Source organism: Mustela putorius, unplaced genomic scaffold (genome assembly GCF_011764305.1).
Source record: "Mustela putorius furo isolate JIRA1106 unplaced genomic scaffold, ASM1176430v1.1 tig00000854_pilon_pilon_pilon, whole genome shotgun sequence".
In the NCBI taxonomy this organism is placed as follows: domain Eukaryota; kingdom Metazoa; phylum Chordata; class Mammalia; order Carnivora; family Mustelidae; genus Mustela; species Mustela putorius.
Genome location: NW_025421496.1, coordinates 5,136,085 through 5,156,164, shown reverse-complemented (window position 1 = coordinate 5,156,164; position 20,080 = coordinate 5,136,085). Strand labels below are relative to the sequence as shown.

Genomic DNA, 20,080 nt, shown 5'->3' with positions numbered 1-20,080 from the left:
TTTTCGAAGGCCCATATTTTCCAACATTTAGTAGTAAGTTCCACTAACTTGATTTTGTACCAGAAGAGCATCTCACTCCACTCAGAACCTCCAGTTTTACATCACAGTACTTTTTGAATAAGGCTTTGAAATTAACATCTTTTTCTGGAGGTGATGGTTCCATTTAGTGGAATTTCCAGTTTTCTCTTTGTCTCAAGTATAAAGTGATTTTTAAAAATTCTCTTTTCTAATCCAGTAACTTGAATGAGACCAATTTCATTTTTAAATCTTTTTCAAAAGTTTGTCATCATTGCATCCCTTAAATTTGTAAATATGTTAGAGAAGGATAAATACTATCAAAACAGAAAATTTAGTACATCCTCAAACGTTACACTCAGGTAGGTTCACCTGGAGTCTTACTCTCTTCTTACCTGAGTATTAATTTAGATGATCTTTCACCTTTATTTTAGCTAACGATGCAAAATCATAACTTGGGATTTCTTATGTATTAGAGCTCTGCCTTGTGTGACTTCCCCTGGTTACTTTGGACAGCACAGAAATTTCCAGCTGAAGTTGAACTTAGTAAAGCTCATTGGAAACTTTTTAAAGTGTGTGCTCTAACAGTAGTGTTGTTAAAAAAACAATGTATTAAGTTATGAAGTCTATTTTTTTTATTGGCAAGATATCCTATGAAAGAAGGGATGTTCTCTTGCCAAATAAAACTATTCCTTTTCATACAGAATTGAATTGGATTCCACTTTCATTCACCTAAAAACAAACTTTAATGTCCTCTATGAAAAGAAGCACTTTGTATACTTTTTCTATCAGTTAAGAGTCTTCAGTTATACATTCAAATGAAATTGATGTCCCAGTTACTTTTGAAGAAGACTCTAATGAATTGGATATCAAATTTTCAGTGAAAAATTACCAATGTAAAGAACCCTATAAGAAGCAATGTGGAGAAACATATGTTAGGCATTTTGTGGCACTTCAAGTCTGAGGTAGTTAGTTTAAGTTGGAGATACAATGAAGCACCAGTGTTGCAACATATAAGTACGGGAGTCTACATAGTTCTTGTAAAGTAGAATAAATTGCCAGACTACTTCAAAATTGCCAAAAGAGTAAATGTATATTATATATGTATAAGTGAATTTTTGACCTAGTAGTATAATGTGAATACAAAGAAAAAATTTAATGCCCTATATTTATTCTCTATACAAGTATTTGTTAAAGTCTCCTTATGTATTGGACACCCTTCTAGATCTTAAGGTTACAGGCCTGAAGAGAGCAGTCAAGATTCCTGCTCCTCTCATGAAATTATAACTGTGGTGACATTTTCTAATCTGGTGACTAGAGGATAAATCAAGAGCTCTGTTAGAGGCCAACCCTGTCATGTCAGAGCTTCACAGTCTCCTTCCTGTTGATTGATTGCTACACACAAGGCTCAGAGGAACTGTAAGAATCAAAGGAGACATAAGATATGCCCAGTCATCCAGAAAGATAAAGATTCCTAGGTATTAAATGACATTGAAGCATTGACACAGTACAGCTTGTGGGATATCTGAATCCGTATACCAGTGAACTGTTAAAAATTGCATCTCACCACGTCCGCTGGACGGTATGTAGTTCTGTAGTGATCTGTTCTGACCATGAAAATCTCTGAGCTGCAGCAGTACCTTGTGGCCCAGGGCCTGGATTCTGGAACCAAGTAAACCAGAGTTCAGTTCCAGCTTTTGCCTTTGCCAGCTTTATAATCTATTGTGCTTGTCTGACCTTAGTTTCCAGACTCTAAAATGGAGATAACTGCACGACTTAACAAAATAACAGTAATCTTGGTGGTTTAAAATAACTAAATTAATTAACTAATTACCTCAGGTGAGGTAATATATATATGATTATTAGCACAATGTATAGTAAGGACTTGCTATATTTCATTATTCTATGGATACCAGCTGCTGCTAGTTCTTGGTCACTACTATATAAATTTTATGTTCCTCATTTGTCTCCTTTTTATCAGGATAAAAGCACCTATGAATCTTACCCCTTTTTTAACCATTTAAACATTAGAATACTTGAAAAACACTACAACCATTTCCACACATTAGTAGGTGAGCAATAGAAACAATAAAAAACCTCAGTAATTTGGACTGCTCTGAGATTCATAATATATTAGAAGAAATGGTAAAATGTTTAAAAGAAATTATTTTCAAGTATGGATAGCATCATGATCAGTAAATACTGCTGAGCAGAGATTCTGCTGGAAATATGTTAAAGAGACTTATAACTGTCGCTTACATTATTTCTGACCCACCTCTGGCCTTTCTTCTAGAATGTATTAGATAGGTTAATTAATCAGTGTACATGATTGCGTCATAAGCATAATTCTGTCTTTTGTCCAGACTTTTAATTGAACCAGTTGATGACAGTAGTTCACATCTCTTAAGGGTAATATTTTATTTGATGTTATGTCACAGGGTTATACTCTCTTTTCCTGCCCTGTCGGAGCTGTGCGAATAGCATATCCTGTGGTTAACAATCAAAATAGCTCATTTGCTTGGGAGGAGACAAAGGTATGGGGGATTCAGTAAGGGCTAATTCCTCATCAGATTTCATGACAATGAGATTTGATTTTTTTTTAACAGCAATTTGCCTCCCAGAATAGGCCAAATATCACTTCATCACTGTTAAATGTGTTTATTCTATTATATATATATGAAATCATTGAGCTTTGAGGTAATGAATTTCTACTACATCTTACCATGAAGCTTACTTGAGTGCCTTGTTTTTCCTGGGCCATAGCCCTCAAATCTCTCATGTTTAAAGTGAATTAGAAAAGGTTTTATCCCTAACCTTTAAGCAGGTAACTCTAGGAAAGTTATATATTTATTGACTACATCTTTGTCTAAAGATTGTTTGGTTTAAAATTGTCTGTTTCTTAAATAATTGAAAAATGCTGGCATTTACCATTTTAGGATTACCTGCCTAAATTTTATTGTTTTTAAAAATAAGCTTAATTGTTTAATATGTTTATAAACCTTTCCTCTTTCCCCATTATCTCCTGACTATTCAAATTATCTGATCTATAAAGACAGCTATTTGTTGTCCAATAGATTGACTTGCCTGAGAGCATTCTTACTCTTTATTTTTCATCTAGGTGAGTTTCATTTTTCTCTTACACTTCATGTTGCTAGCTTGAAAGAAAAAAAAAACTCTTACCTCCATGAAATTCTAGTCTTCCAAGAGTCAGATACTGATCAGATTTTTTCCCCCCTGAACTGTGTGTTCTTACCCTGTATCCAGTTTCCTTAAATATATTTCCCATAAATATTAGCACCTTATATTGTTTGGGATTTAAAGCCTTCCATGTTCATGATTTATTCCTAATATCTGTGTTACCATATTTTGCTTTGATCTTTCAGAATTATTTTTGTTGTAGAAATTTGCTGCTTCAGAGCATTTAGATGATTTGCAAGTGTTAGCAATGTTCTCTGCATTACTGTAGTTTCCAGCCTGTTTTTCTAAGTGTTGGGACTGATCTGATAGGAAATGTGACTGTTAGTAGAGGGTAACCCTGACTCCACTGTCTTACAAGTTCTTACCTCTTGTGTTTCAGAGTTTGCGGTCACTTCTGTTTGGATTTATTTGTACCTAATAAACTAAGACCTATATATTCATCTTTTCTAATGCAAAAGGAACCCTTTTACCAATAACCATGCATTTTGATTGTTGTCTGCCAATTATCTGTAAAAGTTTGTGCTTCTCTAAGAAAGTCATCAGTGATAAGTAATTCCTGTATACTTCAATGAATAAGGAAAAAATTGTTTTTTATTTAACCACTGCCTCATGTTAAATGAGGTTAACATGTCTAACATACTTAGCTAATGTACTTGATACTTCAGCCTGATTATTTGGTATTTCAGCCAAATTTTGGTCTTTGTGCAAAGGCCCTACATTGTGATTTCTAGCCCTGGTTTTGCTAGCGCTTCATTTATTTTGAAGGGTATCACAAATTATTTCAAGAGACACATTGATACTGAATATCTGTTTTGGAGGGAGAAGATAGGCTATTAACACTGAACTATATGGACCCTGTTAACCTAAACAAAAATCATCCCTCCTGCGGTGTTGAGCAGCCTGTCTCAGTAGCGTCCAGCATCCAGGTATACTGAAGACATTTTTGAGGTCCCGTGGGAAATGTGTGACTGACACCATAGGAGGAAACATCATGGTATAGTGAAAAGCCCTGGAACTAGAAGTTGAAGAAACCACTTTTCTGACCACATGTATCAGTATGACCCTGAGCAAGACACTCAACTGTTACCTAATTACCAGGGTTGCTGTGAGGACCGGGTGGGTAAGACACTTAACCTGGTCCTCCACTGCTTCACGTGCTAGCGGTGCATGCTTACACAGACAGTAACTTTCCTACAGGTCTAAAATCTGGAGTTTTTTCCTTAGATAATTTATAATGATGTTTTAGAAAATATAAATTTTCCATATAGGGCACTTATAAAGACAAATAATTAGGAAATTGCAGTCAAAGGCATGACATTTGTAGACTTTACAGCATGATGGCAGATGATGGTTGATAAATTGTCATATTGTCTCTCATTTGCTCCCATTTTTCCTTGGGACTTAGTTCCAGAGTTTTAGCATCTGCTTACAGTGCTATTCTTATTCCCTCTCTACCTGTTTGTAATGGAGACCGGCAAAATTTTGCTGTATAGGGAGTTATTTTTGACATTTATTCAAATCTATCCATTCTGATAACAATGTAGTTCATTGTATGTTTCAAAGTAGACGACTACGACCATAATGTCTAGTCATCTTTCAAGTGCTGCATTTAAGGTTTTTGGTGAACTCCAAAAAACATGCTTGAATGACATTTTTTTCTAAGATTTTTAGCTCTTGTTTCTATCAGTACTACCGTGACTATTGACATTGGTTTAATTGCCTATATGCAGAAGTTAGGTTTTATTTAAGTTGTATCTGAAAAGTGGAAGACGATGAGAAGCAGGGTCCTCTTTAATGCCCATATTTAAAACAATATTGAAATAGAAGTTAGGTATTTGGAGGTAAACCATAGCTTTTAAGCTGTTTGAAGATTGTGATCTATTAATGGGACATGTGGACCCTTAACTCCTGGTGGTAGTGATGTTCTTGGGGAGATCAGCATTTGTACTCTTGATGTTTTTTGGCTTGGTTATGTAGAACAAAAGAAAATAAGCTGGGTGCCTGGGTGGCTCAGTGGGTTAAGCCGCTGCCTTCGGCTCAGGTCATGATCTCAGGGTCCTGGGATCGAATCCCGCATCAGGCTCTCTGCTCAGCAGGGAGCCTGCTTTCTGCTCAGCAGGGAGCCTGCTTTCCTCTCTCTCTCTCTCTGCCTGCCTGTCTGTCTACTTGTGATGTCTCTCTGTCAAATAAATAAATAAAATCTAAAAGAAAAAACAAAAAAAACCCCAAAACTTAAAAAAAAATTAAAAAAAAAGAAAATAAGCTTTAAGCTAATTTCTTTACAAATACAAAAAATAACTGAAAGAAAAAGTTGTAAATTTAAAAATGAAACTTGACTTCTTCCCCCACTATTATCATTTTCAAGCCCAGGGATAAGCGCTATTAGATTAGTGTGTAACCACCAACCCCCACAGAAATTTCCCAGGGATATATAAGTATACACGAATGTGTTTCTAGTCCTCCACCATTAATTCCCAGTAGTTTAATTTCTTTTCACTGAATATATCTGCATATCTTTGATATCAGTATGCACATCGCCCTTTCTTTTCATGACTACATAATGTCCCATTGTATGGCTAAGCTATACTTTATTACAGTCCCTCTTAATGAAAATTTAGATATTTTTAACATAGTATTACTGTGAAGACTTCTGTGTGTATATCTTGGCATACTTTTGCATAAAATAAAAGCAGTTGAATTCTTGACTTAATGAGTACTTTTAGTTGATTTGCATTTTCTTGATTTTGCATTAAGTTGAACATTTTCTCATGTGATTATTGGTCAGATTTTGTGTTTTGCTGAACTACCTGTTTGTAAGCTTGTGACACATTTTCCTATTGGTTTACTCAGTTTTCTTCTGTTAATTTATTCATATTTCTCTGTGTTATGAAATTAGCTCCCTATCTCTGTATTGACAGATATTTTCCCAATTCTTTGATTCTTATGTTGTTACTTACTTTATATCTGATTATTTGCTTACTGTTCTACTACTATATCGTGTTTAATTTCCATGTACATAACAATTTTTTTACATTGTGGTATGGGCTTTGCATTTTATATTTAAGGCTTTCTCATTTAATATTATTTAAAATGTTACTTTTTCTAGTAATTCTATAGTTTCATTTTGTATGCTTAAATCAGTGATCCTCGTGGAATCCATGTGGTATAGAGAGAAGTAGAGACCCAGGTATTGCCAACAAGTTGCCTGAAATGCCATTTATTAAAACATGCTTTTCCACACTAATTTAAAATGCAATCTTGATTTTATATTTTCCTGTTTTGGGATATATAGGATTTTACAAAGTCCTAGTATGCATTTGGGTCAATTTCTTTAATCTGTACTGTTGCTGTTGACGTATCTCTCTATATAACTTCTAGTAGCACCAAACTGTTCCACTGCTGTAGCTTGTAAATTGTGTTCCTGTCTGCTGGGATAGTTCTCTTTTCATTCATCTTATACGTTTTTTTGGATATTATCACCTTTTTTTCTAGATTAATTTTAGTATAATTTTGTCAAAATATTTCCATCTCTTGCCCCCAGAACAAACTAACACAACCATCTTGTGACCATATCGGGGGGTGTAAAAATTGGGGCTGGGGAAAGGGAATGACATTGTTAATGAAATTTTCTATCTAACAATATGGTAGAGATTTCCATTTTTAAATTTTCCATTTTTCCCCTCAGTAGTGTTATAGCTTTTATCACATAAATTCTGCATGCTATTTGTTAAAACTTAGGCATAAATGTTTATCTTTTTTATTACTCTTTAAACAATTTTTTCCTTCCATCTCTCAATTTGATATTATGTTTATAAAATAAAGTTACTGGGTTTATGTACTTAGGCTTTCTAAACAATACTATCATCTGCAAAAATTCTACTTTTCCTCTGCAATTTTGATACTTCTTTCTCTTCATAATTTATATTTTCTTAAAACATGGCCCACTTCACCTAGTTTTTCAGATTTATTTGCATAGATTATTATCTAATAACTTATTAATTTCTTTTGAATCTGTGCTTATATCCCTTTGTTTGTAACTCAAGGAATTTGTGTTTACGTGCCTTACCTCCTACAGCAAATAGTAAAAATACTCTTTTTTGAGTAGTATTATCTTTGAAGTTAGAAAATTCTTCCATGCAGTGAATCTGTATGCCTCATCCTGTTGTTGTAGTCACTGCTTTTTTTTTTTTTATTTTAACTTTGTCTCCAATAAAATGAAAATTACTCTGGTAGCTTTTTCTACTAAGATTATTATGAAGTTACTTGTTAGCGTCTTCTAAGCTAAATAATTTTGGTTTTGCATATAGCCTCATGGAACACAGTTTTCTAAAATCTTTATATCTCTTCTGGAATTTTTTCAGGAGCCTTAACATTTTGGTTAAATTCTTAACTTCCTGTTGAGGGATCTGAGTCACAATTACATTGTTTGCCTTTAAAAGATAGTAGTCTAGCATACTATACATTTTTAGCCAAAGTAACTCCATCCTCAAAGCAAATAGTATTTAGTGCAGAACTAAGAATGGTAATTGTATTTTTTGTATATATTATGTATAGTATTTGGGAAAAAGAATTGTTGACAATGTCATGGATAGATAGTGTCTTTCAGCAGTCTTGAAAATAAAGGCTGTTGAATAAGGTAATTAGGTCCTCGGGTTCCAAGTTTGTCCAGAAACACTCTGCTCCTTATTTTGTTTTTAAGATTTTATTTATTTATTTGACAGAGATCGCAAGTAGACAGAGAGGCAGGCAGAGAGAGAGGAAGAAGCAGGCTTCCTGCCAAGCAGAGATCCCAATGCAGGGCTCAATCCCAGGACCCTGGGATCATGACCTGAGCCGAAGGCAGAGGCTTTAACCCACTGAGCCATCCAGGACCTAATTTTTGAATGAATTATGAGATTGGCAAAGTAAAGCATGTTTGTAAGGCAGATAGGAAACTTCCAGGGAAGATGCAAGATGGGGCTAATACTAAATTATGTTATACATACATGTAAATATGTGTTAGCATCTGTTTTTGTACATTTTTATCCTGGAAAAAATGAATATGCTAATTTAATAGTAACTTTAATAGGTTCAATTTAAACTTTGTAGGTAATAACAATATCTTCTAAAAATCCAGCATTAACAATTGAAATAGCTGCAATTGAGTCATCTTGAGTAAAGCAGTGCAAAAAGGTGCTTTTAAAAAGGAGGCAGCAATAATTTTGTGAATACTCAATTTTATGATATATTTACTGTGTAAGTATGTTAATAATTTGTCCCCCACTGAGAAATGGCTTCTAGAGGATCACAGTGCATTACTTGCATTAGAATAGAAATAATAATGAAATTCTCTCTCTCTCACCTTTTTTTAGGTCATGGAAAATGGAAGATTTGCAAAATATAAGTATTTTACCCATGTCATGATCAATAAAACAGATATGCTAATGATAACTAAAAGGTAACTTTCTTTCTGGAATGTAATTTGTTGAGAGGTTAACTGAGAAGCCACTCATGAAGAGAAGCAGTTGACATTCGTCATTTGTTGCAGATAGTCACACTGATTCCTGCTAACTCTGGTCCTCTTGCTCTACAAGCCTTGTAGCAAAAACCTTCCATAAATTCATATTTAGCTTTGTACAGATAAATGCACAGCCATGCACAAACAATTTAATATTTTTTCAACTAATTTGAATAATACAGAAATTCCCATGAAACTATCTTCACACTACCATTTTTTCCCCTCTGAAAAAGTACATAATTTCAGATTACCCAGAAGTCCTCTTGTGATATCTTTTCATTAGCATGCGTAGAAACTCATGTAAGTACATACACCATTGGAGACAGATCAGTTCTTACATGGATACTCCCAAAGATAGCCAAATCCTCGAGTAGACTGTAGACAGTAGAGCTACGTGCAAAAATACACAGCCTCAGAGGGCCTAGTGTTTGCAAGTCATTGTTAAACTGAGGAAAAGAATGAGCTGGTGCAGGATTAACATGGGGAGTTCTGGATGGATAGCAAAGAGCGAAATTGTAGAGGTGCCTGGGTGGCTCAGTGGATTAAGCCGCTGCCTTCGGCTCAGGTCATGATCTCGGTGTCCTGGGATCGAGCCCTGCATCAGGCTCTTTGCTCAGCGGGAGCCTGCTTCTCTCTCTCTCTCTCTTTCTCTCTCTCTCATCTGCCTGACTCTCCACCTACTTGTGATCTCTCTCACTGTTATATAAATAAATAAAAATCTTTTAAAAAAAAAAAAAAGCGAAATTGTGCTTGAGAGACAGAGGTTATGGCTGAATAGAAAGGAGTAGTCAATAAGCCTGTGTGGTTTTGTTCACTATTGAAAAGGAGAAGTTATATTAACATCTTGTTAGTTCAAGCTCACTGTTGAACTTAGCAGTCATTTCTTTTTTTTTTTTTTAAGATTTTATTTATTTATTTGACAGAGATCACAAGTCGGCAGAGAGGCAGGCAGAGAGAGAGGGGGAAGGTGGCTCCCTGCTGAGCAGAGAGCCCGATGTGGGGCTCGATCCCAGGACCCTGGGATCATGACCTGAGCTAAAGGCAGAGGCTTTAACCCACTGAGCCACCCAGGTGCCCCTTAGCAGTCATTTCTAATGTTTTTCATTCTAATCATTTCTGAGTCTAAAATTTGCCACACTATCTAATTTTCTTATTTAAAAAGTAACACAGAGTAAAGAATTTACACAGCATTAGAAGATGAATAGGTAAAGTGAGTCTTCATTTCATCCCAGGTACCAGTCCCTCTTTGCCCTGTCCCAGAGGCAACCACTTGTTTCCTTCTAGAAATAGTCTCTGCATATACAAGCATCACACATGTGTATCTTAATGTAAATGGAAATCTGTCAATGTACCATTCTGTGCTTTGCTTTAATTTTTTGCTTTAGATCAATGTTGATAGCAGCATATGAACATCTTCCTTAATTTTAAAGGACAACTTAGCATTCATTTAGAAGTATGTACTGTATTTTACATGTAAGTTGTTAATAAGCTTTTATAATTAGGGGCAGAGCTTCAGCGGCCATGTTTGTTCATAGTGATTTTCATTCATGTTTCTATTAACCCTCTCTCCCATTGATGACATGAAGTGCGATTCATCACAGTTGAACAAGGGCCAGTTGCAAAATTTAATAGTTTACAATTCAGTTTCTAGCATTTGAAAACTGACCTTCTCAACACAGTAGACCTCTTTAAAGGAAGTTCTATAAACCTTTATGAAGTGAGAGAAGTGAGTGAGTTGTAGTTGACTAAAAGGTAGTATTCATACTTAGCATTTCTTTTCTTTCCAAGTTTCAGATTTGAGGATTAAAGGGTCTTTGAATTGGGGGAGGGGGCGCAGAGTGCTTCCTGCCTGCTACAAGATTAGCCTGAGATTTTTCACATGGTTGAAGATATGTGGGAGGACCCATAGGTTTGTTCAAACAGTCCCTGTAATCTAGGATTGGTGAAAGAGGGGGCCTGAGACGAAAGGTTGAAGTGAGAGATGTGAGTCCTCGTTAGCTTGTTCCTGCCAGGAGCCAGCTCTGTAATGTAATCCCTTAACTTAAAGTATGTATTTCTTAAAAAAAAAAAAAAAAAAAAAAATCTGGTTGTACCTAGAATTGATGTTTCAACCAGAAAGAAGAGCTGGGAAAGTAAAAGCCTTTGAAGAAAGGATTAAATAGAATTATTATAGACAGAATGCATTTTTTTCCTCTCAAGGTGGGAAAATAATTTTAAAAGGCTTTTTTGAGGTAGGTTGATAAGCTTATTGCATGGAGCCTTGGAAGCATTCTAAAGCATTAATTACCTGAAAGTTCTCCAAGATATTAGCTAATAATAGGTTCTGCAAATTTTTTTCCATTGTGTATAAAGTGCCTTACATATTTGACTCTAGAAGTACATTCATCTTTTTAAAATTTCATTTTATTTTTTCAGTGTTCCAAGATTCATCGTTTATGCACCACACCCAGTGCTCCGTGCAATATGAGCCTGCCTTAATACCCCCAACCAGGCCCTCCTAAACTCCACCCCCCTCCCCTCCAAAACCTTCTGTTTCTCAGAGTCCACAGTCTCTCTTGGTTCATTCGTTTTTTTCTAACATAAATATGTTGTGCTATAAATTTCCCACTAAGCATTGTTTTAGCTACATCACACAGATTTTGTTATGTTGTGTTGTATTTTCATTCTCATTCACCTCAAAATACTACCTGATTTCTTCTGAGATTATTTGATGCATGGATTATATAGTAGTATGCTAATTTCCAAGCATTTAGAAATATTCTTTCTGTTACTGGTTTCTCATTTAATTTCATTATGATCTAATAATGTACTTTGTATGATTTCAGTTCTTTTATATTCCTCAAGGTTTTTTATGACTCAGAATATAGTGTCTCTTGGTTAATGTTTTATGGGTACTTGCAATGAATGTATATCTTGCTACATAAGTGCCTTTATTCTACAGTGGATTCTTTTTTGTTTTTCCCCCAGTGGTGTATTGTTTGTAACAAAAGGAACATTTGGACAGCTTACCTGTGAGTGGCAGTATAGTTTTGATGAGTTTACCAAGGAGCCATTCATTGTTCATGGGAGAAGATTACGCATTGAAGCAAAGGTATGTTGAATAGATTTTTTTTTTGAAAACTTGGAACTGAAAATAACGCACTGAGATGGTCCTCTACGTCCCACCTCTTTGATAGACATTGTTTTGTCTTACTGTGGTTTTCCTTTACACCACCTGTCTTACTCAGGCTTAAAGAAGAGCAAGCCAGGCCAAGAAAACATACCGGACTCTGTGTTTTGCATTGACAGTAATGTTCCTGGGCCTTGGCTTTCTAGAACCCCAACTTCCCACTGCTGTCCAAGACACGAAAATGAGAAAATCATTTGTATACCTCAAAATCCCTAGTGGTTCCATACAAAATGTTTTTCCCTGAAAATCCTAAAAAAAAACCAGACTCTTGAAAACTTGCCTCTCTCTAACAGACAGTTATTGGTACTTCTTTTTCTTTTTATAGGTATTAACTTCCCAATTCCATTCTAATCTTGAGGGCAAAGGCCATCTCTCACTCCATTGATTACTAACATGGCACCCGGTACTTGAATGTAGATATAATGAATTGCTAGTCATTTGGTAAATCAGCAGAGACACAGTATCCATTTTAAGTCTTAAAGATTCCACAAAGTATTTTCAGCGATACAAAGAAGTACAAGATACTTGGCCCCAAGGTATTTGACCAGATACCTTTGCATAGGAACACTTTGGCACTGGCTGTATTAGTAGGAAATACTGTAAATGATACAGCCCAAGTAAGTTTTGTTCTTTGTTGTTTTTATTTTGATTTTGAGGGATTTAACTGCCTCCTGTAACTGAAAGTCTTAAAAGTCTGCATCTGCTAGTTAAGATATGCTCCAGTGATGCCATTAGCGGTTACTCTGTCTCCCTTCCTCTCCTCCTTCATTCTCTCCTTTGCCACTCTCACTTCTAGGTCCTACTTTCCTCATTGTTGGCTTCATGGTCAAGTCGGCCAGCAGATGTTCCAGGTTTATATCCTACTAGCTCAGCAGCGTGAAAGCTTCTCACTGGGTTTCACTGGGCCACCTTTGGTCACGTGCCTATCCTGAGCCAGTCATTTTGGTTAGAGAGCCTGTATGAGCCAGCTGGCCAGGTGAGGGTCATGGGATCACCATGGTGTTTCCGAGAAGGAAGGGTCGCTCTATCTGAAGTATTTGGAGTGAGAGAAGGTGAGAAATATTACCCAAAGGAGATTCAAAAGTTGTTGCTTGAAGAAGGGTCCTTAGACACAGGCAGGCTAGCCTGTAGTTCATAACTGCCCCAGGGCCTTGTGTTTAACCACTGAAGATCATGTCTCTAGTCTTAGCACTCACTCCAAAGACACAGGCAGCTCCTGAGTAGACTGGCTCTTTGTTCTTGAGATCTTCGACCAACTTACACATTGGGAATTTCTCTGATTCAATCACTCAGAAAATGAAAGGCCCTACGGTCTTGTGCAAGGTAATGAATAGTGACTATGCCTATGCCTATGACTTTCTGCCTGTACGCTTGCCTGGCTTTTTTCATATCTTTTTCTCTCTCCAAAGATAAATTTCTTCTTACCGTCTTGGTTTCTTTCCCTTCTCCCTTTTCTTGAAATCTTTAATCAGCAGTTTGTTTTTGTTTTTTTTTTGAAGTAAAAGAATCTGTTATCTTCTAGAGTCTGTGTTTACATGGATGTTTGAATTACTTAGAGACATTATTTGATCAAGAGAACCTCACATTGCTTCCCCTGTAGCTCTGCCCATAGTTAATAGAGATAAACATCACCCTCCTTTTTAATCCTGTTACTTCTGTTTACCCTCTCCTGTCCACCATTAGCTCTCCCCACAAACACTGAATAGAACACCAGAGAAGCATAAAAATTGGAGGACAATCAAAAAAAAAAATAGTAGAGTGCAATAAGCTTAAGTTACATTCTTACTGCATGACGGATTTAAAATGTCAGAAATTACATACATACACAACCCCCTATACAACACACCTGTGTATATTACCTTTTAACTGAACTCATCTTGATTTCATGGCCAGATACCAAGAACTATCTGGAGGGGAGAACACTGCTCTGACTTACCTCCTCATCCTTTGGATAAACCCTGTATGGCTTTGGCAATTGAAATCTCAAAGCTTTTTAACGTAAGCTTAATTATAATGGGTATGGTAGAATTTAGTCTTTTTATTTTTTTTTTCCATTTGTGTTTGAGTCTTCTTGGTTCTTCATTCTTGGCTTTTTTAAAGGTATATGATTTGGGTAAGGTGGACACTTTAAACACAGATTTACAGAACTGTGGCATTTTTTAAATCCTATTTCTACAACTGGATTTTCATTTTAATGAAGTTACTCTCTTTATAGGAGCGGGTGAAGTCTGTGTTTCATGCCAAGGAGTTTGGAAAAATAATTAACTTCAAGACCCCAGAGGATGCTAGGGTAAATATAATGAATCTCTTTACTTAAACAGATAGCAGCTTCTCATTCCAAAGGCATGTAGTAAGTTGGACTGTTTTCTAAAGCAGATAAGTTTTGTTTTTAATTTTGTTTTTGTATTTTTACGGTTTTAGTATATGTAACTAGATGTTTCCTCAAGACTATTTTTCATTACCACCTTTCTCAGTTTCTCAGTAATACATTTTTCATTTACTCTCTGTCACATGTTATTTTACCCCAGAAGGTTGGTTTTTAATCTTCCTGCTCTCCCAGAAACATCCAGAGAAGGCTACTGGGCTCAGTTCTCGTGCTCTGTTTATCTTAGAGACAGTCCCGCTAAGTTCTTCTTTCATTAATAGAAGCACATAGACCTCTGCGGAAGCATCTCATAATGAGAAAACCCTAATATTGCCTCCGGGGCTTTCATCCTTTACACAGCCCCAGTGGTAATAGATATTTATTGGTAGGAAGATTTGCATTATATTTGCATTTTATTTTTGCAATTTCAGAGCCTTTTAAGATAGAAAATATTTGTATCATGAGAGCACGTAAACTGCCCAAGAAGGTTGCTCTCCAGCTAGCCGCTCTAGAATTCTGTGTAATTACTCCTCCTCCAGCAGTAGAATCCTATATATGGAATCATGAAGATTTGTGACACAGAACTGACATTGTTGGAAGAAAGGTTGCACAGATAGTTTTCACAGTATGTCACAGTTATTCAGCCGGCTGCCAAATGACTCTTCTCTCTCAGGATGATTTATTTTACTTTTCTTATTCTGAAGATGCACATTCAAGTCCAAAGACCTTAGAAAAATATTATTCTTATTAGTAAATCAAACCTGGTACCATTGTCTCTGAACTTCTGGACTATTTAACTGAGGCGAGTAATGTCTTAGGCAGGATGAATGTAATTATTGGCCATGAGTATACACCTAACCGAAATAGAAAGCCAACTTCTAAATTTATATTCATTACATTTTGAGTTTCATTGCAAGTTCTTGAAATAAGCAAATGTTGATTTATTTCCCCGCAACAGTGGATCCTCACAAAACTAGAAGAGGCAAGAGAACCTTCCCCGAGATTCTGATGGAGAACACTGCCTGAAGAGACACAGCAATAAATTATTAGAGTTTCAACCTTGTACCTTCCACAACCAGTTTGGGAAGTATAGTACGGAAGCAATTTCAAGTACTAAAGAAATTAAAAAACACACACACACACACACACACACACACAAAATCGGTTACAATCAGGTAAAACAATCATGTGATTAAACTATTTCAACTCAGTGGGGATCCAGTTGGTTTTCTAACTTGAATCATGCATCTAGTTAAAATTCTTCTACTTTATAAAAGAAGCATTTCTTTTATGAATCTTAAATATTTGCTCCAAGTGGTTCTCTGCAGTGTGGAGAAATTGCCCATATTGTGCACCCCCCCATGGAACTAAGGTTAATGTTTCTGGTTTGTATTTTAAACTTCTATCATGCTTATTTCAGACTCCCTAAATCAGTGACAGGAAAATGATCAAATCAAACATAGCCTCAGTGGTATCAAGAGAACCTTAGTGGTGGTTTCTTTAGAAACATGAAATTCTTTTTACAGATAAATATTTTGGTATTATTTTCCTTATTTTTTTATAAAGGATGTGTTTGAATTATACTTCCATAGCATGACTATGAAAACAACCTTTTTTAATATAAAACAGATTGAATAATACCCCTTCAAGCTTCATCTTAAGAAAGGCTGGAAGAAATGAGTATCAGACCCAAAAAGGAAGAGCCCCTTTCAGAACTTTGAAGCCTTAGAAATACTTCCTCATGCCAACATCATGGGATCTACTTGGTGTACCCAAGTCACGTTTTTAACAGATTGCTGACTTTAATGGAAAATTCCTGAAGCCTTAATAATACCAACTCTCCATTCACTGATAGTGTGAAATAGAATTCCCACCATCTGACATACAAGTTATGCTTCAGAACAGACAGCCCTTCTTGTAAGTAAATGTCTCTACCCTGAAGAGTCGATTACCTGTTTTGTTGACAGAAGATTGGGAATTGCTGCTGTGTTTTCTCTACAGTTATTTAAATGAGAACCACTTTTGAAAGCTTGTCAGGACAGAAATCATGGGCTATGCATTCGTTAAAAAAAGGTCACGGGTTTTTTTTCTTGGTTTTTGTCCAAGATCCTTGTACCTTAATATTAATGGACTTTTTCAAGTAAAAGGGGATGAATATATGATTGTGAAACCATGAAGAGAATGATCCAGTGTCTTATTTAGTTATCGAATAATGCAGAGTATTTGATGCATGTCGTATGTGCCATGAAATTATTATAAACTGTTTCTGGGATTGGAGACTCTGTATAGTCAGTGATTGTGAAATTCTTCTCAGGGTCTTCAAACCCTTGCTTTGTTGTAAAAGCTAAAATAAACAGCATGCCAGACTGTAATTGTATTTCTTCCTGTCCGAATCCTACTGGTTTTCCTTTGAAGTTGTAGAAACACATTGTTTATTATCAATTATTTCCCTCAGGATGCTTTTTTCTTTGCCGAACATAAATTGACTCAAAAGATGGCAAATTTCATATCCCATGGTAGTGCGTACTCCCATGATGTCTTTGGTTCAGAGCAACATAGACATTTTCTCTGTTGCTCAGCTCCTCTGATTTCACATACATTAAAATTAAAACTAAAAGTAGTGGCCAGAAAACTTCCATCAGATTGTCGCCATTTGAAATGTTGCTTTACTGGAGTTCCATTCGGTGCCATTAACCAAATACCTCTTTACCTACTACAGTTTCATGATTTCATTCTCAGAAAAGATACAGACACATACGTTCTTTGGTGTTCCATGGTAAAGGAGAAAAGCCGAAAAGAGTAAGCAAAGATTTTTTTTTTTTAGTATCCTCTGGAGAGCAGCACGGAATGGGTCTTGTAACTAGTACATATGCAAAGCCAACCTGCCTGTTTTTTCTGTGTTAACTTACCAACGAGGACCTAGAAATATCTTTTATTTTTGAGAAGTGGTCTACCCATCATCAACGCCTCCTGTCACTTTATTTCTAGAGTAGGAAGACCCACAATTACAAGAAGAGTCGTTTATCAATTGTCTTAGGAGGTTGTCTTCATCTAAATAAGCCACATCAGTAGATGGCTAGATGAAGAGCCAGTCTTTTTAGCATAACATTTTATAATTATGTGTTTGATTCTATATTTGTGAACATTACAGAGTCCATGATCTGACTCTATTTGAAAATAATCTTCTCTGAATTATATTTAACATTTAATGGATCTCTGTTTGAGAGCTTTAAGCTACTTCTGGCCGGTTGGTAGGTGCTATGGAGTGAGATCCCAAGTATTGTGTCCCTTCTCCATGTAGTTAGCTTGAGCCCCAGCCCCTTACTTCTAGCCCAGCATCTAGTCTGTCCGTGATGATTGTGTAAATCCCAACACAGAGTATCTGTTCCCTGACAACTCTCCTCTGAAAAATTATGATCATTGGAAATAGCAACTTTGATTTCTGGTCCAACGAGAAGCTTCTGATTTCTTCACATTTACAAAATGACTGAACCCAAGAGCATGTGCACTTCTCTGTTGGCTTCCCTCTTACTGTGTATGTACTGGCTACTTTTTCCCTAGAATTAACAAGACCTTGGGATTTCTCCTGGGCTCAGTTTAACACAACCCAAGTTATTTTCTGCTCCCTAAATAATCATTAGCTGCTCTAGGCAGTCCTTCCCTGGTCCACCACCCTCCACAATCCTAACCCGTGACTAAACGGTCCTGTGGCCTCCAAATAAGTTAGGAATTCCTTCTTAATTATTTCCATCATAATTCGCTTGTGTTTTTATGATGACAATAACAGTAACTTTTCCCAGTGGATATATATGAGTCTAGCTTATCTCTTTGAAATATCGTGGTATTTTATTCCTGTCTGATAAAAAAACTAAAGACTCAGTGCTGAATTTTCTGCACCTCAGTTACTCAGTCACCACTTGCCAGTGTTAAGTGAGTCCTCAGACCAAGTCTCGGCCCATGTATTAAAAAGCCTGGGACAGAAGATGCTAGGCTAATTTGCTATAGCAAATTTGCTATAAGCAAATTAGCCTATAACTGCTTATAGCAGTTGGAACTGGGTGCCCGGTCACTGCAGATAGAAGTAGCCGTTTGGAACTGGATGTTTTCCTGTTCCTGCCAACACAGTTGAGAGAAATTTGTCTGGGTTCCGAGGCCATTGCTTTTTACCTTTTCTCAAGATCAGTCCAAATCCTCAAGGACAGTGGTTTTCAAGCTGTAGGTCTTAACCCATTAGTGGGCCATAAAACCAATTTCACATCTCAAGGCCAGCATAGCTTTAAAGTGGAATAGAAATGAAAATAAGAGAACATTGCATGTAACAAGGTTAAATTGTTTCCTGAGATGTTTCCTAAATAGTTTATACGCTATGTGTACTCTGTCACAATAGAAAATATTATTTTCTATTGTGAATTGCATTTTTTTTTTTAAAAGGGCAAAACAAAAAACCTTGAGAAAAACTGCTGTGGGAGGCGTGGGCCACACACTGATTGTTGGAACAATCTGGACGGTGTGGAACCTGGCCTTAGAGAAGGAGCAGCAGATCCACAGCTCAGGGCATCTTCAGCTTGTGAGCACTGTCTTTTTCTTTGGAGGGAGAAGATAGGATGGCTCTTGTTTTGCTTTTTATGAGATATTTTCCTTTCCTGATGTATATCCGATGCCCTCAGGTACCAGAAAAAGCAAAGTTAGATCTGCAGACAGCACCCCAAAAAGTCCACAGGCTTTTAACTAGAGATACTTAACCAGAGATATTTCAACCTGTCTCCCACTAATCCTCTTCCTAGGATCGGGCACAGCAGTTCTCTCCTTTTATGAGCTTGCTCATCTGGCGTCCCTGTGATGCACTGGAAGGTGGTAAAGGCCCTTAAAAATGGGGAGCTTAGCTACAGGTGACACTTCTGTAGGGTCTGAGTACGTGTTCTCTGGAAGGTGCTATCCACATGCCGGTGCCTTGCCGTTGAGTGAAGTAAGTGGGTTTCTTCCTTTCTTTAGATTCCAGGTAGGAATAACCCGTATTCCTTATTCAAGGTTCAGGACAAAATTCATTCAGTCTCAGTGTTTTCCATGCTATTGCCCAGTATCCCCTGTAGCTCCTTCACATGCCTTGAAAGAAGGCCCTTCACCCAGGGCTTTGAAATCCTACCCGACTGCTGATGCTGACCAGTCAAGCCGCGTTGAATCAGTTGAACTGTGTATGGTTCGTTGACTCTATAGTTTTGGTCATTGGCCAATACAACTGTGAATGAATACCTTCGCTCATGCTTTTCTTTCTGGCACAATTGGTGTAAAGAAATACTTGTTTCAAGCTCATTCTGCAAGCCGGCCACCCCACAGGCCAAGAAGATGCTGTATCCTCCTTCATGTTTCTTTAATTAAAACCTTTTCTACTTTATTTCCTATTTTGTAAAAAAAAGAAAAAAGAAAAAAAAGTGACATGTCATTTAAAAAAAAGTTTTACTTTAGAAGTATGGATTCTTTTTAAAAAGCATAATAGCATTTTCCAAAAAAAAAAAAAAAAAAAAAAAAATCATCTTAGTTACCCAAATAGCTATATAACAAATGTAACTTCAAATTTTATAGTTTGATATGTGTGTACTTAAATTTTTTATGACTTTATACAATATAAATGAACATGTACTCTAGTTTAATATCCACAATGATATGATCTGTCAATCTGAAAACGCTGTCACTCAACACTCACTATGTGCTGTTCTGATACCTCAATAATGCTTCCCTTCCAGTGAGGTCCTATAACAAGAAATCCTATGAGAGTTCCATAATAAAAAGTCTAACAATCAGTACTATACCTAGAACTGCTGGAAAGCCCCCCTGTCAC

General features: G+C 36.4%; 1 protein-coding gene across 2 annotated transcripts in view; it reads left to right on the top strand.

Moving 5' to 3' along the window:
* The window catches only part of VPS13A (vacuolar protein sorting 13 homolog A), a 230,244-nt gene extending 213,628 nt beyond the window's left edge, over positions 1–16,616 (top strand). Inside the window, exons 69-73 of one of the 2 annotated variants that reach the window (XM_045085367.1) lie at positions 8,565–8,650; positions 11,678–11,801; positions 13,773–13,877; positions 14,095–14,169; positions 15,203–16,616. In XM_045085367.1, coding sequence (XP_044941302.1) covers positions 8,565–8,650; positions 11,678–11,801; positions 13,773–13,877; positions 14,095–14,169; positions 15,203–15,253 — 441 coding nt within the window. In that variant the 3' untranslated portion in view covers positions 15,254–16,616. The remainder of the gene's footprint in view (positions 1–8,564; positions 8,651–11,677; positions 11,802–13,772; positions 13,878–14,094; positions 14,170–15,202) is intronic. The other variant, XM_045085368.1, reaches the window with a different exon arrangement.
* The last annotated feature ends 3,464 nt before the right edge of the window (positions 16,617–20,080 follow it).